This window comes from Camelus dromedarius, chromosome 24, assembly GCF_036321535.1.
Source record: "Camelus dromedarius isolate mCamDro1 chromosome 24, mCamDro1.pat, whole genome shotgun sequence".
Lineage (NCBI taxonomy): Eukaryota > Metazoa > Chordata > Mammalia > Artiodactyla > Camelidae > Camelus > Camelus dromedarius.
In genome coordinates, this window is record NC_087459.1 from 14,298,549 (window position 1) to 14,326,136 (window position 27,588).

General features: G+C 50.1%; 1 protein-coding gene across 3 annotated transcripts in view; it reads left to right on the plus strand.

Annotated features, from left to right (window-relative positions):
• The window catches only part of XYLT1 (xylosyltransferase 1), a 292,323-nt gene that overhangs the window by 151,127 nt on the left and 113,608 nt on the right, over window positions 1-27,588 (plus strand). For all 3 annotated transcript variants that reach the window (XM_064478475.1, XM_064478477.1, XM_064478476.1), the window contains one exon: window positions 12,172-12,682. In XM_064478475.1, the coding sequence (XP_064334545.1) occupies window positions 12,172-12,682 (511 nt within the window). The remainder of the gene's footprint in view (window positions 1-12,171; window positions 12,683-27,588) is intronic.

The window sequence follows — 27,588 nt, forward strand, 5'->3', positions numbered from 1 at the left end:
TGCAGGGGGTAGGCCCACAAAAAGGCAGCCTTCTTGGAGACCTTGGCCAATGAAAACTGGCTTGCAAGCCCCGTCCCCGGTAGGAGGGACCAAGGCAAACACAGGCTTATAAAGGAGATTTAGGGGGCAACAGCAGCCTATTCATTTGTACCTGTGCACAGTAAAAATAATTTATTGGCAGCTGCTGGGAAGCTCAGTTCTGAAATCACGTGACTGGTGATATTCGGTGCCTTTCCTTTCTTCCTCTCCCCACCCTGAATGGCTCTGGCTCTCGGATGGTATGAATTAATTGGGTTTGTGTGTGTGTGTATGTGTGTGTGTATTTATTTATTTACAGGCATCTTTCCTTATTTATATCCCTGGCTCCGTGAGCATTTACATTTTCTTTAGAGACTCTGCAGTAATGAGCTCACAAGTGGGTCATTCATTACCCACTTGTGGCAGTGTAGGGGGAGGGGGACCCGGCAGATGCAAAGGATGAGTTTGAAAGCTGGATGTTTTTCATCAACAGGAGGCCTGTTTGTCTCCTCAAGTGCCCGTTTCCCAGAAGACCGGGAGGGGAGAATATTGAGCCAGAGATGCCAGAACAAGGAGGGCTCCCTGGGGGCGGAGATAGGAAAAGCACGGAAGGTGTGTAGGGAAATAAAACCATGACAAACAGCACCTTGGGGTCCGGGCTACAGAGCAGGAGTTGGGCTCAAGTAACAGAGACAAGAGGACTTTACACCAAGGATTCAAGTTGTTCAAGTAACCGTCTACTTGCTGACCGTCCCTACTCCTTAAAGACTTCAGTCCACTTAGTGTTGGCTTTCCCCCAGGGCCTTTGGTGGAGGTGGTTCACCCACTAGGGGTCTTTTGGATACATGTGGGGCGTTGTGAGAAGGCTGGCCGCTAACAGCTGAAGGCAGTAGAGTTTATACCCGTGCTGTGTGATTTGGAGCATGTTACTTAACCTCTCTGTGCCTCCATACATTTGCTCACCTGCAAAATGCAGATACTAATGAAAAAAAAAGTTGTTCTGGGATTTTCTTTTTCAGCTGTACTGAGGTATAATTGACAAATAAAATTGTACAGTATTTAAAGTGTACCACATGAGGATTTGATGTACAGATACATTGTGAAAGAATTCCCCACCCCCATCCAGTTAATTAGCACATTGTTCTGGGGTTTTTAAAGATAGTCTGTGTCAAGTGTTAACACAGTTCATGGAATGAATGTTCTGTAAGTGTTAGCTACGATCGATTGTTGTCATTATGAAGTTTGATTTTTCTGCTGGGCTCCCCTGCCCTTGATTGCCTTGTCTGCCTCATGAACATGCCCTTTCTTCTCAAGATTGAGCAGGAAAACTGCTCTCTCTGTGAACCTCCTCTGCTCACCTTGGACCCTAGACCATGTTTGGATCCAATTCTTGATGAAACCCTTGGCACCCCTCCATCCGCACACTGCACCCCTTCACTCTCATCCTGTCTTGAATTGATTGCTGTCTGTGCCTGCTTCCCTCTGCTGTATCTGGGCTCCACCACCAGCAGGAAGCATGTCTTCATATGCTTTCCTTCCCTTGGCCTCTGCCATGCCTGGCAGGGAGTAGGCACCTGATTAAAGTACAGAGAATGGATAAACCAGTGATTCTCAGTCCTTTCGGACCCAACCCTTCTTCATGCAGTAAATCTTTTAAAATATGCCTTTTATCTATCGTGAAATGAAATCCATACTTGTTAAAACCTGCTTACACTCACGACTCTAAAACAGATCAATACACTGCCCTGATAATAATATAATGAATATGTAAAAGTAACTTAAAATAATATGTATTTCATTCTGTAAATGACCAGGGATGCCACCATCAGACTGTACTGTGCAGATGAACCCCATGGGGATCTCGTTAAAATGCAGATTCTGATCCAGTGGGTCCAGGCAGGGGGACTGAGACTCTGCATTTCTAACAGACTCCCAGGGATGTTGATGTTGCTGGCTGCTGGATCTCACTTTGAGTGTCGAAAAGGTCAGGTGCCGGATGCCGAATTGCCGAGAATTGTAGTCACAAGTGCAGGTGGAGAACAGGTGTGCTTGTTGGTAACTTACAGCCACAGCTTGCGTGGATGATGACGACGTGAGTTTTTGGAAATTGTGGTAGAATTCTGAATGATGTAAGAGCTCTCCTTGAGTTAAACAGTAGTTACTTTCCTAGAAAAGTCAGTTACATTAAAAGCCTTCAGAAGTCACCTGTCATTTGTAACTTTGTGCTAAGTTCCTGGCCCCCATAATTAAAAATGAGTTGTTGACCCACAGGACATCTAGAGACATTCAGAAGTCCTGCAGGATGTAGGGCAATTCTTTATTGCTTTGGAAACATGCATTGCTAGGGATCTGGTGTTCCCCCACCCACTCTCTGCCAAGAGCATCCCCTAGTCATTGTGGCAACCAGAAATGGTACCATATGTTTTCAGAACAGCCCACAAGGGGCAGTCCCACCTCCACAGAAGATTCTAGAATGAAAGGATTCCCTAAGGGTTCTGAGGTCTTTGAGGCAAGGCTCTGAAGTAGAGTTACTTGAAGACCTCGGGTCCTTGATTTTGACCAGAGTCTCACCTCACAGGCTCAGGGAATGAGGGTGGGTGAGAGGACGTGGGCCAGGCTGGACGAGAGCTGTAATCATTTGCAGAGCAGTGCCCCTCCTCCACGCTACCAGCCACTGATCAGCCTCAGACCGTTGTCACACGTAGGAATCCAAGCCCAGTGCTGTCAGGTCCCCTGATGTTTCAAGAGAGAGTGGAAATCCAGATTTTTAGATGAAATCTCTAGATTTTGAAATGTTGGCTGGGACTAAAAATGAAACAAATGGAAACACTCTACGAAGCCAACCAAACGTCTGTGCCCTTGATGGAACCACTGGGGCCCCAGTCATGACCTCTGGTTTAAGTTAGGGAGGCGCCAGCAGCTCGGGGACTCTCCATGGCCCAAATGAATGTCCCACCTCCTAGGAGTCACCCCCTTCTCCAGCCGGGGACTCTAACTGCCCTCCCACTCCCCCCCCCCCCCCCCGTGCATGTGCTGCTTCTCCTGATCACCTCCAGCCCCTCCCCCCAGGACACCTTTGCTTGGGTAACTTGGACCCTTTCTCCTTTCTTCCTGGCTTAGCTCTCCTGTTCTGACCACTTTGGCTCATCACTGGGGCTGTTGTTTCTGGGTGGAAACAGCTCTAAGCAGCGTCGGCCTCCGGAGCGCTTGCCTCAGAGCCGTGGTTCTCAACCAGGGGTGATTTTTACCCCCCCAGGGGACATTTGGCGATGTCTAGAGACATTTTTGGTTTTCACAGGGGTGTTGTGGTCACCTAATGGGTAGAAATCACATGTGCTGCTCGACATCCTACCTCGCTCAGGACAGCTTCCGCAGTAAAGCGTTACCTGGCCCCAAATGGCCACGATATCGTAGCTGAGAAAGTCTGTCTTAGACGAATCCAGAAGGCTTTATTATTCACGCCTTCAGGCACACTGGGCTGTTCGTTGGGACTGGCACTGCCACATCCTCCCCGTGGGGCTGGAAGGAGAGCGCGGGTCGAGGCTGGTGTCGGGCTCTGAGCGCACTTCGGCCGGCCTCCCGCGCTTAGGCCCCGAGCATGTGGCGTTTCGGGGTGGAGGTCCAGGCCGTGTGGCCTTGGGCAGTGTCAGGGGTAAACAAGGCTGCGAGGACATATTTTAATTGGTAAAATATTGTTGCACTAAGGGAAGGAATCCAGCACGAACTGAACTCCGCTGTGGTTTGTACAGAGGGACTGGGTGTTTTAAAGGGAGCATGAGGACGATGTGGCGGGGGTGGGTGTGAGCAGGGGCTCAGTAGAGTCAGTGAAGGAAAAAAATGACAACAAGCAGGAAAAAGGGGGTGTGTCCCCATGAAACTCATCTGGGTTTGCTACCTGGTGTTTCTCCAAGTTAGTCCTCTACACCCCCCGCCCCCGCCCCCCCCCCCCCCCAGAGAGGCTGAGATGCAGGGGCCCTGTCTTGAGGGGCTGACCAGAACAAACTAGATTCTCTTGGCAGCCTTGAGTTTTCTCAGGCAGGCGCTGTAAGGGGGGCTAGTGTCATCCAAGGAATGTGGCCTTGAGCTGTCAGAAAGTATGTTAGCATTTGCTCAGGTCTTTACAGGCCAAGGTTGGGGCCCTTCTAAGGGCTCAGAGGGTCTTGGCTAGAGCTTGGTCAAAGGGAAAATCTGCCGGCAGGTCCCCCCAGAGAACAGCTCAGGACTTCAGAGTTCTGGGTGCCTGCTGCCTCTCTCTCTGCAAAAGTATTGTAAAAGTATTTCTCAGCATCCTGTTTCCACCTGACCTAGATTTCTACATGTGTGTGTGTATTTCTTGTGTGTGCGGGTAAAATATATATTCAAAGGCTTGGCATATAGGGATATACTCAACATAAAAAGGTCCTGAACGTTTTGTTTCCTCAGTGAGTAGATATTTAGGATTGTAAGTCTGTATTATGTCATCGATTCTCAAACTTGTTGGTCTCCATGGACCCCCTTATACTTTCATACATTATTTCGGACCCCCAAAGAGCTTTTGTTTATGTAAGTTATATCTATCCATTATTTGCTGTATATTGAAATTTAAACCAAGGCATTCTTAAAAAATTTTTATTGATTTACTTAAAATAACAATAACCCATTAAGTGTATATATAAGTAAAATTTTTTATGAGAAGTGTGTATGTTCTCCACAACAAAAACAAATTAGGAAAAGAGGCACTGTTTTACATTTTTTGCAAATCTTTGGAATATCTGGCTTAATAGAAGACAGCTGGACTCTCAGATTTGCCTCTGCTTTCAATCTGTTGTGATTTCACACATCATGTAGACTCTGGAAAACTCCGCAGTGTCCTTATGAGAGAATGAGTGAAAAGAGGAAAATAATATCTTCAAGTTATGATGAAAATAGTAACCTTGAAGATCCCCTGAAAGGGTCTTCGGGACCCATGGGAGTCCCCAGAGCACACTTTGAGAACCACCTCATTTGGTCATCACTGCAATCATTAATTCCAGTTTAATAAATTGCAGCCAACACGTGTTAAGTTCTAGGCTTTATACTAAGTGCTTTACGTGTATTAACTCTCTGGACTCTCATAAAACCCCTGTTAGGTTGGTACTAGTTATTATGCCCATTTTACAGAGTGGGCAACTGAGGCTCTCCAAGTTAGGTACTGTGCCCAGCATCACACAGCAAGTGGCAGAGGCGGGGTGGATTTGAACACACTTCACCTCCCCACCCTGCCTTTCCAAAAGATTTAGGTCTGCTCGTCAAATGCTGGGGTGCCCGCTAAAAACGTCCATTGAGTGCTGAGTCTCTATCAAGTTTTGTGCTAAGTGTTCTGTTGTTAAATAGAATGAAATAAAAGCATGCCATATTATTTAATTTCTCCTTCACCTTTGCAAAATAGGTCTTCTTACCCACTCCCCCTCCTTTTTATTTTGTAGATGAGAAAATTGAGGCTCTGAGAGGCTAAGCTTCTTTCCTTGCATCTCAGGGCTGAGGGACAGAGGCTGGATTCCAAGCCAGCTCTCTCAGTCCAGCTCCCTCCCTCCTCACCCCATGCCATCCATCCCCTTAACATTACTAAATTTGCTAAATTACATTAGGCTTATTATTGAGGGTCCTATTAAATCATGGCCTGTCCGTGCCCAGTGCGGCCCACTTGTTTCTAAGCGCGCTGGCCAGCCCCGCCACTTTTGTGCGTGCGAATGAGCTGGGCGAGGGGCGTCTGTGAGGTCTATTTGCATTGGCAGCCAGGGTAATTGCATGTCCTAATTGGGTGCAGCCACGCACGCTGTGCCTCCTGCAGTCCCCTACCCTGGCACCAAGGTCCTTTTGGAAGCAGGTACAGGCTTCACCCCCAAGTGTCCCTCCCAATGGCCTTGGTCACCTTGGTGATTGGAATGAAGCCTCGGACCCTGAGTTCAACAGCAGACAGCTACTCAGCTGGCTGTGCATCCACATGGCACAAAAGGAAGCCATAAACTGGTCAGGATGAGTGAGCAGGTGGGACAGGCGCCCTCACGTCTGCACAGCGCACCTGGCCAGGGCTCCCCTTTGGCACCATCCCTATTCCTAACAGCTGCTGAGACGCAGTGTGGTGTTGGCAGGTGTGGCCTCTGGACCCCAACTGCCCGAATTCGAATTCTGGCTCCTCCACTTCCTAGATCTGGATTTAACTTATCTGAACCTTCATGCTCCCATCCAAAAAATGGGGAGAATAACATAGCATCTCCTTCATAGAGTCCTCACGAGGATCAAATGAATTAGTCTGTGCAGAGGGCTTGAAACAGAGCCTGGGGCAGAACCAGCACTGGACGTATGTTCTAATAGACGCGTGTTTTGTAAGCACCTTGCACGTGTCCAGCACTGTGTTCTGTGCTTCATCAGTTCTCTCAGTTCTCGGGAGGTAGGTGCCAGGCTCAGCCCCTGGGATAGATGAGGAAATTGAGGCACAGAGGGAGGAAATAATCTCTCCTAGGTCAAAGAACTGCTGGAGAAAATGATCACAGGATGAGACAGGGAGAAGACGATGCGCTTAGGCGAGTCCTTCCATCCCTCAGTCCCTGGTCTCTTAAAGTCATCAGTTACCTCTCAACGATCTGAAATGATAGACCTTTGTTAGTCGATCGTATTGACTCAGGACTAATTCAGAGAATGTTTAGCAGCACACATGCAGCACCTGTCATTTTATGGATGAGAAAATCGGACAGTTGCTAAAGCAAGGCAAGAACCCCGGTCTCTTCCTTTCTGGTCGGTGTTCTTTCTACACAAAAAGTAAGAGCAAAGGCTCATCAAGGAGTGGAGAGTTTAGAAAACACAGCGACCCACCTCCACCCCTCCGAAGCAGAACCAAGGGACCCAGATTCAACTGAACGAGTGAATAGAGGTCCATCCTGAAGCCTGGACATTAGAGAACCAGGAAGGACAGACGAGAACCCAGGTGTCCTCGAAACAGCAGCCTGGGCCACGTAACCTGCCTCTCGAAGCCTTAGTGTGCTTAGCATATTTCTACCTGATTGAACAGGCTCTAAACATGCCCAAGGTTGAATGGGAATGGAGGACGTTATTGCATTTAATTATTTCTCCAGAATAAAAATGGATTCTAGCAGCAGCTTAGAGGTAAGGCAACAGCAGAGCAATTAGAGTTTTGGAGCTCGCACGCAAACATTTGAATGTGCAATCATTGTAATAAGTATGTTAAAATAAGTCAAAGGGTTGCATTTGCCTAAATAACCCAAGGTGAGAGTGTCGGATTGCTTAAGAATAAAGGGGACACAGCTCGTCGATCATAGTGAAGAAATAATAACCAATCTGTCCTCCATGCAGAGACCATCCGGGGTGAGACGGCTGGGGCTCAGTGTTAATTGGTAGGGAACCTACTCTGAGTTCTTTGCTCATTCATCCTCCTGCCTTGGGGGTGGTGGGCATGTACGGGAAGTTTTACATACATTCATCCTTACCAGATACCCAAGAGGTAAGTATTATTTTCATATCCTCATTTTCCAGATGAGGACACCGAGGCATGCAGAGTTTGAATCACTTCATCTCTAGCAATGTGACCTTGGTCAAGTTATTTAACCTCCCTGGGCCTTAGTTTCCTCCCCCTAGTTAGGACTCATACTTCACTGGGTATTGGAGAGGATGAGGGACCTAGGGTGTGTGAAGGGTCACAGGGGACATGGGTGCTCAGGGTGTGATGATTATCTTGCATGTATTTGCCTGGAAACCTCCCAAGGTGGATCTTTATGGGAAGGGAACCTAGGTTTGAATGTCTGGATCTCCATCATCCAGGGCAAGAAAAGCTGAGGCCCGTTTGCCTCTTGATGAGTAGGTAAAGAGTTAGAGGGGACGTGAGGTGAGATCTGTGCCCATGGAGGGGGTGGATGGATAAAGGAAATGTCCCATATATGTACAGTGGCACAATGGACTATTACTCAGCCTTAAAAAAGATGGAAATCCTGCCATGTGAGACAATATGGATGAATCTGGAGGACATTATGCTGAGTAAAATAAGCCAGGCACAGAAAGACAAATATTGCTGGATCCCACTTACATAAGACATCTCAAATAGTCATACTCAGAGATTCAGAGAGTAGAATGGTGGTTGCCAGGGGCTGAGGGAGGGGGAAATGGGGAGTCACCAGTCAACAGGCATAAAATCTCAGTTCTGCAGGGTGAATCCATTCTAGAGCTCTGCTGTACAGCATTGAGCCAGTAGGTAGCAATACTGTATTGTGCGCTTAAAACATTTGTTAAGAGGGTTAAGTGTTCTTATCACAATAAAGTAAAATGTCAAAAAAGAAAACTGTTGGGGGAAGAAGTAAGAGAACTGATCAGCTACTCCAGGAAGCAGCATTGACTCATTGTGACAGATCTCAGGCCCCTGAGTGATGCCCGATTCTCACTGACTGTGCCCCAGTGACCTTTGTGGAAGCTCTCTAATATCTGGGGGCTCTGCATTCCAGAAGACAAAATGCTCCCCTTCCCTCTTACACCTGAATCTTTTCATTTCCCTCGGCAGCTGAGTAGCATCTGGGGCCAGCCGGAAGGCCACGGGGCCACACTGAGCTAGCCCTCCCTGTTGCGGGGCCGTCTCTGAGCAGATGATGCTTATTAATCATGAGTTGTTATTAGAATTGATAGTGGCACCTGGTCCTGATATCACAAATTAACCGGAGGAACCAGCCGTTCTCTGATGGTCAGATTAGCTTTGTTAATTGCAGTGTTTCCTGTGTCTGGTTTTCCTTAGAGAAGTTCTGCCAGAAAGTGGTGGAGAACGTGAGTTTTTAAAATCTGTGGTTTCTGGAGGCTTTCTGCTTGGAGAACAAACTCATGCGCATCATTTAATGAGGAAAGAGAACAACCCAGGAACGGTACACAGGAGGTACTTAAGATGTGTCTGATGAACGAGGATGCAGATGGTTGTGAGGGCAGAGGCCCTTCTGCTCACTCTCCGCCTTCTCGTTAACTTCTAGAAAACAGGCTTAGGGACAGAATTTAAATTCATGTTCTCGGACAGGAGTCATCATCAAACTGATTTTCTAACTGTTAAAGCCAAAATAATAATAATAATAATAATAATAAATTGGCTCCTGTATCTTAGGACAGCTAGGAGGAAGAGAGCAGATCAGATTGGCTCCTGAGTTAATCAGGATGAGCTAGACCATGCCGCAGTAACAAAGATCCCCAAACTTCACTGATGGGACACAACGGAGGTTTATTCTGCCCATGGAGGTGGTGGAATCTCTGCTTCACCCTGGATTCACTCGGGATGCAGAGCCTTCACCATCAGGAGTGTGGCTGGATGCTGTGGCAGAAAGAGGGATGTGGCAAATGGTGCCCTGGCCCCAGTCATGTGTCTTGGCCACAGCAAGTTACTTGGCTGTGCCTAGTTTTCAGGGGATGGGAAATACATATGCCTAGAAGGAAGAGAACTGGGATATCTGTTAAGAGCTTTATTGAATACCATCCCCCATCCAGCTCCATTCCAACCTAGGCCAGTGTGAGCAAAGGGAGAGACTCCTTCTGCACCCTCATAGAGAAGGGGGATCTAATGTGCCTCTGATGACCTCTCAGCCAAACAGAAGAGGCCCTAAACTATGGCAAGTTTTAGAATCAGACACGTGCAAGCTCACAGCCTCCCCTAGATGAGTCTGGTCAAATCACTGAGCATCCCCAAGCTCCCCCCGAACCCTCTTCCCTGCTCTTATGTAAGATGGGAGAATAGTAGTATTTGCCTTGACAGTGATTTCTGAAGGCTAAACGAGATATCACATGTTAAGGGTTAAGCACAGTGCCTGGCACCTGATACCTTATAGCAGCAAGACTTGGCTCCCCTTTCTGTCTGTGGTGAGGACAGTGCCTCCTTGTGCAGTGATGGTCGGTATCCAGTAAGTGATACCCGTGAGTCGTGTGCATATAGCGCCTGGCTAACAGTGGGTGCTCATAAAATGCATCTGAGGGGCTGCTTGGGAGTCTTCAGGGGCCTCTGGACAGAAAGAAGGGAAAAAAGGAATTTTGTTTAGGTCACAAGAACAGAGGCATTTCCCCTTACTGAGGGCGTTTTCTTGCAAGATGCGTGAGGAGGTAAGAAAGCCCGGAACCAAGTGTCAGACCGGCATCTAATTTTGGTTCCCACGCATGACCAGCAGCCGCTCCGAGACCCTCCACAGACTCTGCTCTCCCTCTTGGCATTCTGTTTCCTTCTTCCTACCCATTGCCTCCCAGCTCCTGGTGCTTCGTGGCCCCTCCTTACTGTCCTCTCCCGATCTGTGACTCCCTGCCACCTGACGGGCACTGGCCGGCCTCAAGACAGCCATTTGGAGGTGGCTTGCCTATCCCAGCTCCGTGTAGCTGAGCGGGAGTGGATGGGAAGGGAGCCAGGTTGCAGGGCGTCAGCAGACAGAGTGATGGGGATCCAAAGGGCTCTCTGCAGCTTCCTGAAAGTGGTGGTGGAACTGGAAGTCCATGGCGTGGGGTCTCCAGCCTCTCAGGTTTGAATTCGGCTTCCCCACCACCTAGCTGGGTTACCTTGGGCAAGTCACTAATGCCCAGTTCCTTTACCTGCAAAATGGGAATCAAAGTTACATCCAACTTACAGAATGGCCACGAGGCATCTTAACATCACTTTCATTCTTACGGCCCTCCTGAAACTGGTGCTTGATGCTATGGGAGATAGAATAAAGGCAAGAAGGGGGCAGACACATTGCTGGGCCAAATAGGGGCCCTGGAGACAGGAAAACCGAACCAAGCCCGGGGGAGGGGAACCTTCTAAATTCACAGTCCTGGAGGGCTGGGGTCTGCATACTTTTTCTGAAAGGGCCAAATAAAAATATTTTAGGCTTTGCAGACCAGACGGTCTGTATGACAACCGCTCACCTCTGCTGTTGTAGCAAGAAAGCAGCCACAGACAATATATAAATGAACAGGCTTGGCTGTGTTTCAATAAAACTTTATTTACAAAAACCAATGGGCAAGCAGGGTTTGGCTCACAATGGACAGTAGTGGCAGATCTGCTAGAGAAGCCATGCTCAGTGTCTACTGAGTGTCAGCCACACTTGGCTCCAGCATTGCCTCCACTGTTCTGTTCCACCGTCCTCTTCCTTGAGAACCTTTAAGAGGCACATCTAGGAAAATGAACGAGGAAGTCTACCCTAGGAATTGCTACTCACTACCAATGTGTTTCTGTAGCAATGGATGTAGATTTATGGAGCCAATTAGCATTCTCTGGCTTCTGTGTCCCCTCGACTAGCTTTGGGACAGTTGATTCTCTTTCAGGTGAATGCCTTTGTAATGGGCTCTAAGCAGAAGCACTGTGATTTGGAAATGATGCAGAACGTTAGTGGAACGGTGCATTTAATCTGAGCTCAGAATGGCCAGGGCCCACCTACCTATGGAGAAGCTGAATTTGGGGTGCCCGCCTTCCTGGGAAGACTCATTGTCTCCAGAACGACTCTTGGCCTTTCTCTTGACCCCTAGTGAGTCTTAATCACTGGGTGACTTTATCAGGTTTGCTTCAGGTACAGACATCAAGAGTCAAAGCTCAAACACAAGACTGTTGAAAGTTTTCATCCCCTAGGACCCATTGTAAGGATTGTCCTAGAAAATGCACATTCCTCTCAAGATAGCCAGTGATGTCTCCCCATCAGAATTAACTATGGCTTTGCATAGATCTATGAGTGTGTTCTAAAGGCTATGGAATGTGTATACTGTCCTACCAATATTTTCTCCCATTATAGCTTTAGTGCGGCGTTTCCAACCATTGAATAAACCACCGCGGCGCTCTCTGCTGGCATTTAAACAGGGAGCTTGGAACAAACTGTCCGGATTCCAATGACAAGAGACAATTAAGGAAACGTACATGAAAAAGGGGTGTGGTTAATAACAAGCATTGAAAATCATAGTCATAGTACGGTAGAGCTTGCAAAAGCTTTTGTTTCTAGTTGGAACATCTCATATTTCCAGATGGGGAAGCTGGTGTCCAGAGAGAAAAATCTAATGTGAATTCTAACATTAAGCTCGTAGCAAAGGCTGGGCGTGGAACCAGGTCCCCGACTTCCACACCTACATGCCCCACTCTCCAGGGCCCATCTCCTTAGCGCGATGGCTCAGTCAAGTTTCTCTTCTGTGTTTCTTTCTCATCTTCTGCAGGAAGGCTACTTCTCTCACCGGCCGAAAGAGAAAGTGCGAACGGACAGCAACAATGAGAACTCGGTGCCCAAGGATTTTGAGAACGTGGACAATAGTAACTTTGCACCCAGGACTCAAAAGCAAAAGCACCAACCCGAGTTGGCGAAGAAGCCTCCAAAGGGACAGAAGGAGCTTTTGAAGAGGAAGCTGGAGCAGGAGGAGAAGGGGAAGGGGCGTCTGTCCCCGGGGAAGGGTACCAACGAGGTGCTGCCTCCCGCGGAGAAAGCCGCGGTGAACAGCAGCCGCGGGAAGGATGTCCCCCGACAGCCCCACGCCCGGAAGAGCGGGGGCAGCCCCCCCGAGGTCAAGTACGACCAGCCCCTCAAGTGCGACATCTCGGGCAAGGAGGCCATCTCCGCGCTGTCCCGCTCTAAGTCCAAGCACTGCCGCCAGGAGATTGGGGAGACCTACTGCCGCCACAAGCTCGGGCTGCTGATGCCCGAGAAGGTCACCCGGCTCTGTCCGCTCGGAGGTAAGTCCCAGCCTCACTCTGCTCACACCCTCACACCTTCTGGGAATGACCGCCCTATTTTTCAAACCCCAGATCAAGACAGGAGACCTTTTGTTCAGGTCCTCCCTGAATTCTGAAGTCTTGTGTGAGAAAAGTTTCACAAAATCAAATTACCTTTTGTTACAGCTTGAACCAGTTGCCTTTGTGGCAAAGGATACAATACAGTGCAATCAGGGCTGGCGTGGAAGTTGTCGGAGGCGATGGGATTGACACAGTTTGTTTTCTCTCTCAGCAGAACGTTGGGATGGAAATTGATGTGAATATTACTGTAATTGAATAGGATTTGAAAGCTTTCTAATTGGTTGCGTTGACGTTGGCAGCTCTGAAAAACATCCTTCCCATTTTCTTCCATCTAAAATTCCTTCCTTATTTCCTCCCTCCCTCCCTGCCTCCCCCCTCCCTCCCCTCCGTGTCCCTCCCTCCCTCCCTGCCTCCCCCCTCCCTCCCTGCCTCCCCCTCCCTCCCTGCCTCCCCCCTCCCTCCCCTCCATGTCCCTCCCTCCCTCCCTGCCTCCCCCCTCCCTCCCTGCCTCTCCCCTCCCTCCCCTCCGTGTCCCTCCCTCCCGCCCCCGTGCTGGGCACTCTTCTCTGTGCTGAGGAGGGGCGATCAGTCACATCTGGTGTGAAGCACTGAGAGGTCAGAGCTGTAACAGCGGTGTCTGTAAGCACAAGGGAGGGTCCTCAGCTGGGGTGGGGGATGATTCTGCACAGGGGAGGCGTCACTCATGTATCCCTGCACTTCACCTCATGCCACTGACCTGTATTCCTTGCTGCCGTGTTTCACCTTTTCCAGTGCTTGTAGAAAGGGAGTAATAACAATAATGATAGGCAATTATTAAGCGCTTGCTGTGTGCCGGGCACAGCACAAGGCCCTTTGCATCGAATCAGCTCATCTCATCCACCTCCTGGTGAGGCTGGCACTGATGTTGTGAGCATAGCTTTTTTTTTTTCCCCCTTCAGAGAGACATAAAATAACTTCCCCAAGGTCACACGGCTTGTGAGTGGTCTTACAAGCTTACAGGTCGAGACATCCCGAGATAGAGGTATTGCCATCGTGGGTTAGGTCGTATTTTCTCAAGATCTCTCCTAAAGAAAAAATAAAATAAATGTTACAGCAGAAAACTTCAAACCCACCTCAGAGTAGGGAGAACCCTCATGGTCCCAGCACGTGGCTACAGGTAACACGTGGTGGTCATTGCTGTTTCACCCATACTGCCCCCTCCTCCGTTCACTGTGACCTGGCAATTTTATTTTTCCTTGAAGAAGACCTTACATCCCAACCATTTTGTGAATTAGTTTGTCCAGCGGTTTTCTCCATGAAGGGGGCAGGCGTCATCCAAAAGGCACTGTCTACAAAGAGCAGAGAGCTGCTGCCACTGGGAACAGAGAGGGATGCACTGGAAATGGAGGGATGTGTGTTCTAGGTCAAGTTCAGCCGCGAACTAACAGGGCTAGCCCCTTCCCCTCTCCAGTTCTGGCTGCCTTTTCTGTCCAGGGAGTGGCCTGTATTAAATACTCGGAGGTTCTGCCCGCTCTGCCTTCCCTGGGGCCCACTGCCCAATTCGTTCTAGGTCACGCCTCACCCTTGTCTTGCCCCAGAGCATACCCTACTGTCCCTCACCAAGTGGCCAATGGTTCAGAATACATCCTTGTTGCTTCTAAATTCAAATACCAACAGATGCTTTAGTTCACTCCCAGGTGAGGAGGAAAAGGTCCCCAACCATGGGACAACCCAGAGTTCCTAAGGGCTTCGGTCCGGGGAGGACACAGAAGGACCTGGAAGAGGAACAGGGCCACGGAGGCACTCGGTCCTCCTGGGTGACAAGACACGTCAGAGCATCAAGAAAGCCGAGTGCAGAGCTGGACCAGATGACAGGGTGGGGAGCGGGTGGTGGGGGCCCTTAGTGCCCTCAACTTTGGCGGATTTAGGAGCCAGGCAAGAAGGCTGCCTGGTGTCTCCTTACACTGAGCGGATCCTCCGTCCCTCATCTCTCTCGATGCAGAAGCAGGTGCCTGGTGAGAAAGGCTCCCAAGAAAAATACACTGGGAAGACCCCCAGAGAGTTCCTAATTCCATCCCTTCACTGGGCAGATAAGAATGCCAGGCCCACAGAGGGGTGGAGGCTTATCTTGAAGATCACCTGATCAATTAGAGGCTGGACTTGAGCTGAAATTCAAGCCTCTTCATCTCCCACCCCTGCTTCTCTGTTGACCATTGATCACAGGATGGAGGGTGTGGGTCTGGGGAGGGGGCGGCCACATGGGTAAGTGCATAGAGAGGCCCAGAAGGATACGTGGCAAGCCCTTCCCCTAGCCCCCTTGAGTGGGGTGCAGTCAGGACAACCTCAACTCTGCTCAAGGTCATCCGTATTTCCTAAGTTTTCAGTTGGAAACGTGTGTATCTGTACTATACTCATTTTTTTCTAAATTTTTTATTGAAGTGTTGATGTACAATGTTAGTTTCAGATGTACAGCAAAGTGATTCCATTATGCATTTATTTTTTTTCTTTTCAGATTCTTTTCCATGATATATTATTATAAGAAATCGAATATAGTTCCCTGTGCTACGTAGTAGGTCCTTGTTGTTTATCTATTTTATATATAGGAGCGTGTGTCTTATAGCCTTTTTTGAATAGAGAGGTTTAAAAAGAGCAGGTTCACTTCTCCCTTGCATTTTTACTCTCGTCTAAGCCCTCCCAGGGTTCCCATCCTTCCTTTGACCCGACTTGGCAGATAGTGGCAGAAAAATCAGTGGAGGGAGGTGTTTCCAAAATCTTTTTGTTCACTAGTGTGTGGCCTGGCAGAGACCTGAGCTGAACGTCTTTCCATGAGAATAATCTTGGGTACTCACGTCACTGTCCACCAAGGATCGACACCCTTTTTCTCAACTCCTCAACTCTGCCCTTGTAGCCTGAAAGCGGCCAGGGACGATGCAGACGCAAAGGCACCTGGCTGTGTTCCGATAAAAACTCAATTTACAAAAACAGGTGGTGGGTGGGACTTGGCCCAGGGGCTGTGGTTTGCTGACCCCTGCTAGGTACCAGTTCTGTGCGGTAATATATCCAGCTCAGCCACCTGTCACATTGACTCCTCACACGAGCCCTCTGAGGTCGGTCTCTTATCAACCCATTTAACAGATGAGGACGTGGAGGCCGGAAGCGGTTTGGTCCTTGGGCAGAGGTATGTGGCGAGTAGGTCGCAGAGCTGGTGTTGGAACTCAGGTTACAGAGCCTGCAGCCTTCGCATAGTCTTCCCCTGTTCAGGAGGCAGAAGGTTTCACTTTAGCCCGAACTGTCAGACCTCGGGGATGGCCTGAGCCCACAGGCTGTCTCTCTCTGACATCACTGGAAGGAGAATGGCTGGTGCTCATGGGGAACAAGAGGGCTGATGTTGCCAGTGGAGGGAGGGGGTCCCCACGCCTCTTCTGGTCACGCTGAGACGCCACCAGCGTGATTGTACGGCATGGGGGACTCTCTGTGGCCTCTGCTTCGTCTGCCAAGGTGGCACACCCTCTGGGAACCTGTGAGCCGCTTAATAAGATGGGCGTTTAAGAGCCATTGCACACCCAGCCCCAGCAATGCTTCAATTTGCTGCACCACAGCCTCCCCCTTTTGCAATAAATTTACTGTGAATAGACTAATTGCAAAATAACCCTAATTGGGTAGTTATCAATGAACAACTTCCCATGGAACAAAACGGCTTACAATTAATAGCATTTAAGCCATAAACTATTCTTCTGCAGAAAGCTAAGATGTAATTACACCCCATACGGAGATTGTGTTCCCTTTCTGGAAACCATGACACCCGGATTTCCCTCTGCTCGGGAGGGGTTTGAGCTCCAATTCCGTGGTCCTTTTATTTCCTGCTCAATGAGGAAACCAAGTAGGGAAGGGAGGGGAGGTCAATATGTGTGTATGTAGACAGTACACACACGTGTCCTGTGCACTGTTGTCATTTTGACGAACTCAGCATCACCCAAACTTCAGCTGATACGATGCAAGAAGGTGAATGCAATTAAGAAAACAGTTCCTTGTGCGTTAAAGTCTGAAAAAGTCCGAGGAAAGGAAATAGATATTAAATGTTGGCTCTTGTAAAGGGCTCCCGCCCCCGCCCCCACCACCCCCCAGGGCTCCTGTCTCCCGCCCCAGCACCATGCAGGGAAAAGGAGTCTGGAACCCCAGGAGTGGTTTGCTCTGTGCCGACACCTTCCTTGCCTTTGTGACTTGTCTGCTTCGCTCTCCGCCACCTGGAGGAAGTGGCTGGAATGGTGACGCGTTTTCACGAGGAAAGGAGGGATCTTTGGACCATCCACTCACAGCCACTAGGAGTGAGATGCTGAGGTTGGACGGGGCTGCTCTACCTCCGGGGCCCCCAGGCCTGGCCTCAGAGAGGCTTACTTCTGATTCTGCACAGGCCCCTCATTCCTCTGAGAGCCCCTGTGCTCACTGCAGCAGCCAAGCCACCTGTCGCCACCTCCTCCCGCATTCCACGCCCAGGCAGTCCTACCCCTACGGCCACCCTTCCACCCCTCCCACCGCAGTCACCTGGACTTCCTTTCCCTTCCTTGGGCTCCAGAATCACCAGAAAGCCCCCCAGGCACTCTTAACTGGACCCCACCCCGCCCCCAGTGTTTCATGGAAATGAAACCATGTTGGATGGAAGGCCAAGGGTGGCCTGGGCTGGAAAAAAGGCTTTCCATCTAAATGTCTGCAATTGCTGGGGTTTGAATCCTGGTTCTGTCTCTACTAGCATTGTGACCCTGACTTCCCAGTGCCTCAGCTTCCTCATCTGTAAAATGGACACAGCTACCCACACCCTGTCCTCATAGAATTGCTGGCTGACATGGGACCACGGATATGAAATGCCTGCTGCAGAGGGGCATAGAGTACAGAAAATGTGCGGCTGTCGGCTGTCACGAGGCCGTGGCGATTGAGTACATGAAGGGGGCGTTGAAAAGAGTGGACGGCCGGCCTCGATGGTGACTGCCCTTTGCCCAGCCAGAGCTCCTGCTCTGGTCTTCAGACACGGCCCCAGGTGCCTCAGCCGTTCTCTCACGCTCTCCCAACCCCCTCCGTTGTTGCCCCCACCCCTATTCCACCCCACCTTGTCTGGCTATCACCTCTCACCTTTCAGGATCTCAGCCTAAATGTCACTTCTTCAGGGAAGCCTTCCTGGACCACACCTTTGCCAGGAACCCCGTCCACAAGGGACACACCGACCCTGGTGAGGGGCAGCGGTGGCTTCCCCAATAATCACCTTTCTGAGAGACGTGTAAGAGGCACGCTAGTGCCAGGAGCCAGGTAACGCCTCATTACATTTGGAACAATTGAATGTCCAGGTGCTCTCTCCAGTGGCCCTCGGGGACCACTCACCTCCTTCCATCTTAGGTTTAAGTGCCTCAAGAGAAGAAAGGATCCCGAGAAAGGCCCACTGGTAACCCCAGTCCCTCCTGCACTTCTCACCCTCTGCTGTGCCAGGCAAACCGGTGGGGTTTCTGCAGCCCGTGCGTCCAGGGGAAGAAGGGGAGATGGCAACTGAGAAGTGCCCGGGAAAGCAGTTGGCTGGGGGCAGGGTGGGCCCCCACCTTAGTGGGGCTCTGGCCTGAACTGCTGGGGGGACCCGTGGTTCTCGGATGAGTGATGAGCAAGGACTCTGTTTTTTGAGTCAGCCAACCGGCCAAAAACTTGCATGCATGTGCACGTGATTGGGGAAGCCGGCTCCAGTATTAGGGGTGAGGATGAACAGGAAGGGGTTTCTGATAGAAAAAAGGCCACTGCCCGTGGATGTGACAACCCATCTTTACCCATCAGCCTTTTCAGGAAGCCAGAGACTCTGGACACGTGGGCTTCTGGGCAGAGAGGCTGGGGGGAGGCTGGCTTCCCGCAACAGAGAGAGACTGGCAGATGGCATTGCCAGCTGCAGAAGGGTTGTCTCCTGGATGTCTCCACACCCAGGGGGCAGTGGGGTGACTACACAGCGTGAGAAGCGTGAAAGCTGGCATGAAGGGAAAAGGGACACGTGAGTGCCCCGGTTTCCCCAACTCTTGGGCAGGGACAGTGCTCTCTCCCAGGTCTGTGCTGTGTCACTCATGATGAGACAATGAGGGAACAGCTGGGAACAGCTCAAAGGCATCACACTAATGGGATGGCGTGATGAAGCCAAATCAGTCCAGTCTGACAGCCCAGCCAAGCCGATGGAGCTGACTTGCCAAAAGGCCAGGTTTGCAGAGGACCCAGTCGGACCCTTTTTCGTCTTCTGCTGAGGAAGGTACAAACCCCAGTAAAAGGAGGTTTCCAGTAACAGTTCATTGGGGTGGGAGTAAACCCATTGCAGGCCATACCAAAACAGAAACAGTGGTGGGCTGCAGTTTGCCAACCCTCGTTCTAGGATCTGGGGACACCACGGCGAACACAGTCATAGGATGCCTTGTCGTGCAGGGCTTCAGTCCCGTGCCACTCGGGGCACTGTGCTTGTTGACAAAAGATGGAGGGTGGCTTCGGGAGGCGTGCAGAGAGACGGCCCCACCCTTGTGGAGCTGCTGCCCTAATGGGAGAGACCAGAGCTGACAAGTGAACCAGTAGACCTACATCCCACACTGGCCGGGTGTGTTGCCGTGGGTAAACGCAACAGAATGACGGGACAGGGGAGGTGGACATCTTAGGTAGGTGGCCGCAGAAGGCCTTCCTGAAGACCCCTGATGGCAGTGTCACTGGGAAGAGGAAACAGTCCTGGCAGATAGCCTGGCATGTTCCCGGAGCAGCCAGGAGGTCAGTGTGGCTGAAGCCGAGGGAGCGGTGACGGGGAACAGGAGGAGGAGGGGTCGGGTGGACCAGGACCCCACAAGGGGTTCTTGCTGTCAATGAGATGGGAGCCGATGGAGGAACTGAACAGGTTTCACGTGCTCTATTCCATTTTTTTTAACTTTATGCTACTTTTAAATTATTTTATTTTATTTTGATAAGAGCATTTAAGATGTACTCTCTCAACAGATTTTTCAGTGTACAACAGCGCACTGTTTCTGGGCACAGTGAGGTCCAGCAGCTCTCTAACTTACTCATCCTGCTCAGCTGAAACCTCGTACCCACTGTACCCCAGTCCCCATCGCCCCAGTCGCTGGCATGGATGTAGGTCTACCATTCTGCTCTCTGCTTCTATGGGTGTGGTTGTTTCACATCCTTCATCTAAGTAGAATTGTTCGGTATTTGCCCTTCTGTGATTGGCTTATTCCACTCAGCCTAATGCCCTCCAGGCGTATCCATGTTGTCGCGGGTTGCAAGATTTCCTTCTTTTTTAAAGCTGAATGATATTCCATTGTGAGTGTGTGCCGCATTTTTTAATCCTTTCATCTGTCAGTGGACATTTAGGTTGTCTCTACATCTTGGCTCTGATGGACAAGGCTGCAGTGAACGTGGGCATATTAGATACCTCTTTGAGATGCTGATTTCAATTCTTTTGGATAAATACCCAGGGAGATATCACCTCACGCATGTCAGCATGACTTTATTAAAAAAAAAAAAAACCCCAAAAGATAACAAGTGAGGATGCAAAGAAACTGGAATCCTTGTGCACTGTAGATGGGATTGCCAAATGGTGCAGGCGCTCTGGAAGACAATATGGAGGTTCCTGAAAAAATCAGAAATCAAACTACCATACGATCCACCAATCCCACTTCTGACCTGAGTCAGCTTTAAGGAAGGAGTAGTGGAAACAGAAATCATGGGGAGGTTCTTGCAAAGGCTCCAGTGAGACATGTGGTAGCAAGAAAAAGCCATTAGGATTGGCCAGTGGACTGGAGGGGGCGACCAGCAGTTGTTCATTCTGGGCTGTGGAGTTTCTTTGGGGCACAAAGACCGCTTGAGTCTGACCGTTGAGCAAACATTTGTTGAGCCCTGCCGTGTGCCAGGCAGCTGTGGCCAGCAGACCCCCAAGGCCCCCCACTGGAAGGTGGGTCCCAAAGGGCCAGTTCCACTTTGCCTTCTCCTTCCAAAGCACCATGGTGTTTTTCCCCGGCCCCATCTTGGAATGGTAAAGAAAGCCAGCTGTCCCCCACCTGGCTTTTTAGAAAGCTAACTGCGTGCTAATGGGAAATATCATAAATGGCCCCGTCACCTCCCTCCCACCTCCTTCCCACCTCCCCTTCCTCCTCCAGGAGCGTTCTGCCAGCTGCGCAGCTCTGCCATCAACTCTGAAACTTGTCATTAGGGTGTGTTTGTTCCCCAACCGCTGTGTCTGAAAAGCAAAACTGAAAGGTTTAGGCAGGAAAGAAGATGAAAACAGCAGCCTGGAGTGAGAGGATTAGTAACCCCTTCTTCCCCGCCCCGCCGCCCCCGCCCCCAGTCTCGTCCGGGCACACCCGTTCGGAAACCTCAGGCCAACATGAACATTTCTCAGCCTTCCGAAGTGTATTCGAGACAAGGGGATCGTGGTTAGATGGATTTATTTTTCTTCTCATGTGCTCACATCTGTAGACCAGGGGACCGGGGGCATGTTTATAAGCCTGCATTTGGGGACCACTGCCTGGAGCAGCTCGGTGGGCTAATCACCTTTCCTTTTGTTTGAAGCTGGAAGGAGGCTTTGGGGAAAGGAGCAGCTCTTCTGAGTTCCTGGCTGACGGGGACAGAGCCAGGATGTTGGCCTCGCCCTAGGGCCCCTAGGTGCCTGTACCCACTCCTCCCCTGACCACCTCCCTTAGCACAGCCACGGCGTCCCTCACACAAGCCAGGTTTTGTCACCAAGAATGTCGCAGGCAGTTTGGGATGACTGATAATTCAGTTTCCACAGTTGGCAAGTTCTTGTTGAGTAGGTCGGGAGCAGGGTCACTGACTCTCCCAGCACCTGGCGCCATGCTAGACACACAAGCATCTGTTGCTTGGCCAGCGAGTGAACCCACGATGGAAATCCTCTCTTTCTTGAGAGAATCTAGGAGGACCTGGGGATGCCCGTGGAAGCTCGTCCTGAACTCAAATCTCATTCCTCCCCTTCACATACTTACATTTGTTTCGTTTCACAAATACATGTCAAGCAGCTGCCCCATGCCCAGCAAATGCTCAGAACTGGGATCCAATGAGCAAGAGAGATAAGATCCAATCGCACAGAGCTCACAGTCCTGGGGGAACAGGCACCAAACAGAAATTTGCAGGATCTTGGCAAATTGCCGTTCCTATGGAGATGGGGAGGCGTCTCTGAATGACCTCAAGAGAGCAATGGATGAAAGGTACTTGGAGGCCGATTTGGTCTCGTTGTGGAAGAGCATGCTGAGAGTTGGAGCTGCCCCCAAATGGAATGGTTCATTCATTCATTCATTCATTTACTCAACTAATAGTTATGAAAAGGCTACCAGGTGTCAGGCACTGTTGTAGGTGCTGGGGGAGAAAGCAATGACCAAACCAAACAGAGCAAACCGTCTTCATGGAGCTCATGTTCTAGAAGGGGAAGGTGGGCAATGCACACATTACAAAAAATAAGGAGTAGCCTGTGTCAGATGGTGATGAGTGCTCTGGAGAAGCAGGAAGGAGGGTGTTGCAGGCTGGGCTGGGTGTGGTGGGGGCCAGCAAGGAGGCCGCGGGGCTGGAGTAGCAGGTTGGGGCTTTGCAGACCAGCAGGGATTTTGCTCTTACTGAGTGTCTTAGGGCAGCTGCTGGAGGGATTTGAGCAGGGGTTGGGGGTGGGGGGGGGGGTGACCTGACACATTTAACAGGACACTCCTGGCAGCTGTGTTGACCGTAGACTAGGGGTGAGGACAGAAGCAGGGAGAGCTGTTGGGAGTCGGCCGGTCTGTCACAGGTGGATCACAGGTAGCCGGGCGAGGATGGGAGTGCACAGGCAGATCTGAGTGCACAGGCAGATCTGAGCTCCGTGGAGCCAACAGCATTTGCTCTCAGATTAAGAAAGCGCCTCCTACTGTTTATCTCTCTCTGTCCCAGACCCGCCCTTCACATGGCAAGGCTCTGCGTTATTTGTGAATAGCCGCTGCTTATCAGGCCACAGACCTCAGTCTTACCCTCACTGGGTAAGAAGATAACCCTTTTTTTTTGAGCTTTAGCGATTCCATCTACCCCCCCCCCGGGAGCTATGCAGAGGCCCGTGTGCACTGGGCACAGTGATGGGAATGGAACAGTTAGGCATCTCTGTGCAGCATCTGCTGCCTACACTGGGCACTAGGTTTGGGGGATTCATTTGGGAGGAAAACAGACAGAATCCCTGTCCTTATGGAGCTTGCCTGTTAAACGTGGGAGGGGAGACACATGAATACAGTGAGCACAGAAGTACATGCAGAATTGCAGCAGCACCACCGCTTCTGCAGAGACATGGGGTTGAATTTTAGTTGGGCTAAGAGGTGAATAGTGGGAGGAGTTAGCTAGGGAAAGGGCAGGAGGGGGAATAATGCAGGACAAGGGTACATCATGTGCAAAGGCCCTGAGGCAGTAGAAGGCCGTGAGAGTTTGAACTAACAAGACCACCAGGGGAGCTCTGAGTGTAAGCAGGAGGGTCAGCCTGTCATCTTCCCAGCCGGATTTTAATTCCCCAAGTCACTGGGTTAGATGATCTACATCTTTGTCTTTGGTGAGGAAGATGGAGCAGAGGCATTTGTAAGGACCAAACTGAAGTCGCCTAAGAGCCAAGGGGGGATCAGCCCCAACGATGAGCAAGGCTCTGGCAGGCTGGGCTTGGGGACGGGTCCCGCGTCCCCTCCAGAGAACCATGCTCCTTCTGCCTTTGGGCCCTGGCCCCCATCCCCACCCAGCCTGGACGAGGGCTGCACACTCTTGGGGGCCTCACCTCCCACGGCATGGGCACCGTCGCTTCCCAGGACATCCAAGCCACAGAGGGAAATCCTCAATGTCTCCAGCGGTGAAACGGACTCCTGCAGGCCCCACGCCCCGGGCTGTCTCGCTTTCCCTGAGCTCACTCCGGCTTTGGGGACGGCTCTGAGCCAGTCTCTCCTTGGAAAGCCCGACAGCCCTCTGCCACTGAGCCACTCAGTGAGCTGCAAAACCCTTGGACCAGGCGCTTGTTTTCTCTGAGCCTCACTTCTCACCTGTGAAATGGGTTGTTCGATGCCTCTCCTGCCTCCTCAAGTTGCTGCATGAGTACTATTTGGGAATATTTAAATGATTCCCTCTATTCAGCGAGAAAACCTTTACCAGCGCCTGTTACAAATCCGCGGTAGATGACTGTGTTCAAAAGCCTCCAGGGTGGGCACTGTGGATCTGCTTCCCCAGACAGGTGGCTTCTGATGCTTGAGCATCTCGCCCAGAACCTGCCCTGGGACAAGGCAGAGAATGGCGATGCGCTCGGAAGACTTCTTGTCCTCTGGGTCCTTCCTTCCTTTGGGTGCAGCTGGTTGTGTGAAAGCCCCCTGGGCTGGGAAAACAGAGACCTCGTGGGGACGAGAGAGCCTGGGCGTGGCCCTTGTTGCGGCCTCTGGGTGACAGCTGTGTCCAAGCTAGTCCCTCCTTTTTGTACCAATCACAGAACCAGCCTGCTTTTTCTTCTCTCTCAAATTATTTGTCAGTGAAGGATTAGGCGTTCCTTTCGACATCACTTCCTTCTGGAAGTCTTCTGTGACTCCCTCCCCACACCTCCAGGAGGTGGCCAGACTGTGTACCCCCAAATCACCTTACCCGCTCCCCACTGGAGCACACAGCACCTTACACTGCAGTCGCCAGAGTCATCCGTAGCCCCCACTTAGCCACATGACCACGTCTCATCTGTGTGTGTCCCCTGTCCTGCCCGTCTCCAGCCCCTGCTGGAGAAAAGTGTGTTCCCTAACCCTATGTTACAGATGGGAAAACTGAGGCTTGGGGCGGTCGAGGAGCTTGCCCAGGGTCACATTGCAAGTGGCAGACCTTGAACTCAAACTCAGTTCTGTCTGCCTGACTTCAAAACACGTTTCAGCCCCTCTGCCATGTGGCGCCTTTAGTAAAGGTGCCATCGGAATGTGTCGAATGACTAATCCAGTTTCTCTAAAGGTAACGGGAAACGCAGAGGCAGTGTTAATACCTTTCGTTAGGTGTTTGTTACTTTCCTTCCTCGCAACCAAAAAGAGCAGGGTGCTGAGGTCTCTACATAAAAACCAGTGCTTAAATAATCATGCTTAACCTTTACCTAGGGGTGGCTAAATGCCAGGGACTATCCTCAGTGTGTTAGCCATATTAGATCATTTATTCTTCTAACAAGTCTGTATTCTAGGAAACTGACACACAGCGAGGGAGGAAACTTGCCTGAAATCACACATTTGCTCAGCGGTCCAGCCAGGCTCTGAGCTCAGAGGCTTTGGTGCCAAAGGCAAAATGCTTAACCCCTGGGCCTCTGTGCCTGTAGCAACAGCTGCCTTTTACCTGCACGTTAACTTGCTCTGCGAGCTATATCCATCTGTTGCAAAGTCAGGTCATTCACCTGTTGCTGGAGGGGGGCTCATCCCATCCAAGACCCTCAGGACTCTGCCTGCAGAGCTGCGTTTGGGTGAAAAATAGCCGACAGCAGTTGCCTCCCATTTTTCTGCCGGTTCCTAGTTGCCATGGTATATTTGTGTTAGTGCAAAAATGACAAAGCAATAATTTTTCATTGTATCCTTCAGTCACCCATGAGAGATTGGATTCAGGTCACAATTTATTACCCCATGGAATTGAATCCAATTTTTAACACCATGTCAGCCATTCTGGTATTAGAGCCTTTTTAATGGCTGTGAAATTTATACAATGATAAAGTAATTTAAAACATATGTAGGAAGAACATCGGGCAAATTGATGTATATAGAACCCTGTGGTCAGAATTGAATAGGAGATAAACATGGAAAATGGTGATTGATTGGAGGGTGGTTGAAATTGTGTTCGCTTTGATAAACTCTTAATGGTGAAATTAGTAGATTAATTTATTCCTCGGTATTTTGAGGGGGAGGTTTATGTTGCCCTAAATCAGAGTCGAGGGTGAGCCACAAAGTGCAAATTAATAGCTCACCTCAGAGCGCAGCACCGTTAGAGCAAGAAGTCTCGGCTGAGTAACTGGGAGGCTGCCAGGAGCCCGTCCCCAGTGGTGTTTCCAAAGGCCAAAGTGACAAGATGGTGAGAAGGCAGGGCAGCGGGAAAGGAAGCAGAATTTTTTTTTGTTAATTTTTAAAACTTGCTCAAATCATGCAGAAAGCGTGCTTGTTGTAATACCTTTATTCAAATGGGACCATATGCATTCTCATTATTTCGAAGAAATGGAAGACATGACAGACAACGGGAAAATCTCTAAACACTTGGCCAGTCCCCTCTGAGAGGGTACCACTCACTGCAAGCACATGGTTGGTTTTGTTTAGATCTTTAAATCCAACACATGCAAAAATAGAGTTTGTTCTGAGATGGAGGGTTTATAAATGATAAGAAACTGGTATATAAATCTGGAACTTACAAAAATAGGGAATCGTTTGGGGAATGGGAAAATTCAAAAATCATATGAAATTGATGTCTGGTTCTGGAACTGGCTTTTTTTCATTTGGACATGTATCTAGGTCTGAGACATGTATCTCTGTCAGGAGATGGAGACACAGAATTCCCTTTTTTCCCCCCGATACAGTGTTTATTTGCCCATTCTCTTTTATTGTCTATATAAGTATTTGTCATGGCTGTTACTCGGGAGTGTGGCTAGTTCAACTAGCCATTCCCCTACTGATGGACATTTAGGTTGTTGCCCGGTTCCTGCTATATTGGGCGGCTCTTTCCTCAACTCTCCTAAAGTTGGTGCATAACGTATCATCCTCGATGCATCAGAGAAGAGCTAACTTGCTGCTTACAATGGATACCTCAGGACACGAGAGCTGAATTCTCCTGGGGACCCTGGGTTGATTCTGGCTGCTCGGAACATCTGAGAAATGGAACTGGTGGGTCCAGAGGCCTTGCCTGTTTCACATTTTGATAGATGCAACCTCCACTCCCCCTAATTATACTGAAAGCTCCCAGGAGGGGGTACTCTGCCAAAGTGACCCGGAGGCCCAGCGAAGCCACAGCAGCCAGGCCAGGCGTGAAGGCACTGCCGTCTGGGCCCCGGATGCTGGCTTGACAGAACTGTGTGTTTCAGAACTTTATTAGCATTGTAGTCGGGGACCCAGAGAATTTAGAGGTGCTCTTCCTACCGTTTTCTCAGCCTAGACCTCAAAGGGCAATTAACCTAGTTATCCAGCCTCCCTCCCGCCCCTTGTTTATCGCTGTGAACGCAGGAAATGCACTGTTAAGGTGCACGAATGCTATCAAGGAATTTAACTGTAATTTAAAAGGCTCTTTGGGGAGGACCCCAGTGGCTGATTAATAATGCATCTGCAGAGCAATAAAGACTTCAGCAGATCAGCAGAGCTCAGCCTCTAGACTTTATTTATGCAGCTGGAATCCTGTGAGCTTCCTGTTTGGGGGGGTGTCTACTTTTGGGTTCCCGGATTCGCATTACATGAGGTAGGATCTTTGAGATATTGAGGATTGCAGAGATGGGACTACCTAGGCGGTGGACAAGGACACGGGGTTCTAATCCTTGGGGTTCTGGAGGTGAATCCTGGTTCTCCAGGGCTAGCTGTGGAACCTTGGGCGTGCTGTTTAAACCTCTTTGGGCCTCATTTTTCCCATCTGTAAAATGGGACCAAAGGTGATACCTATAACGCGGAGGTTTCCTTAAATGAGATGACGCGTATAAAGCACGTAGCACAATACCTGGCACATGCAGAGTAGGTGCTCATTCCATATTAACTGTCTCACTTCTGTCATCCTCGTTTGGATTAGTATTCCCTTCTGAGGAGCTCAGGGACTGAGGCTGGCTCCGGCTAGTTTCTGAAGAGATCAAAAAGGTCAGCCCTCCAGCATTTATCGCTTGTGGACTTTTGAATGATGGCCATTCTGAC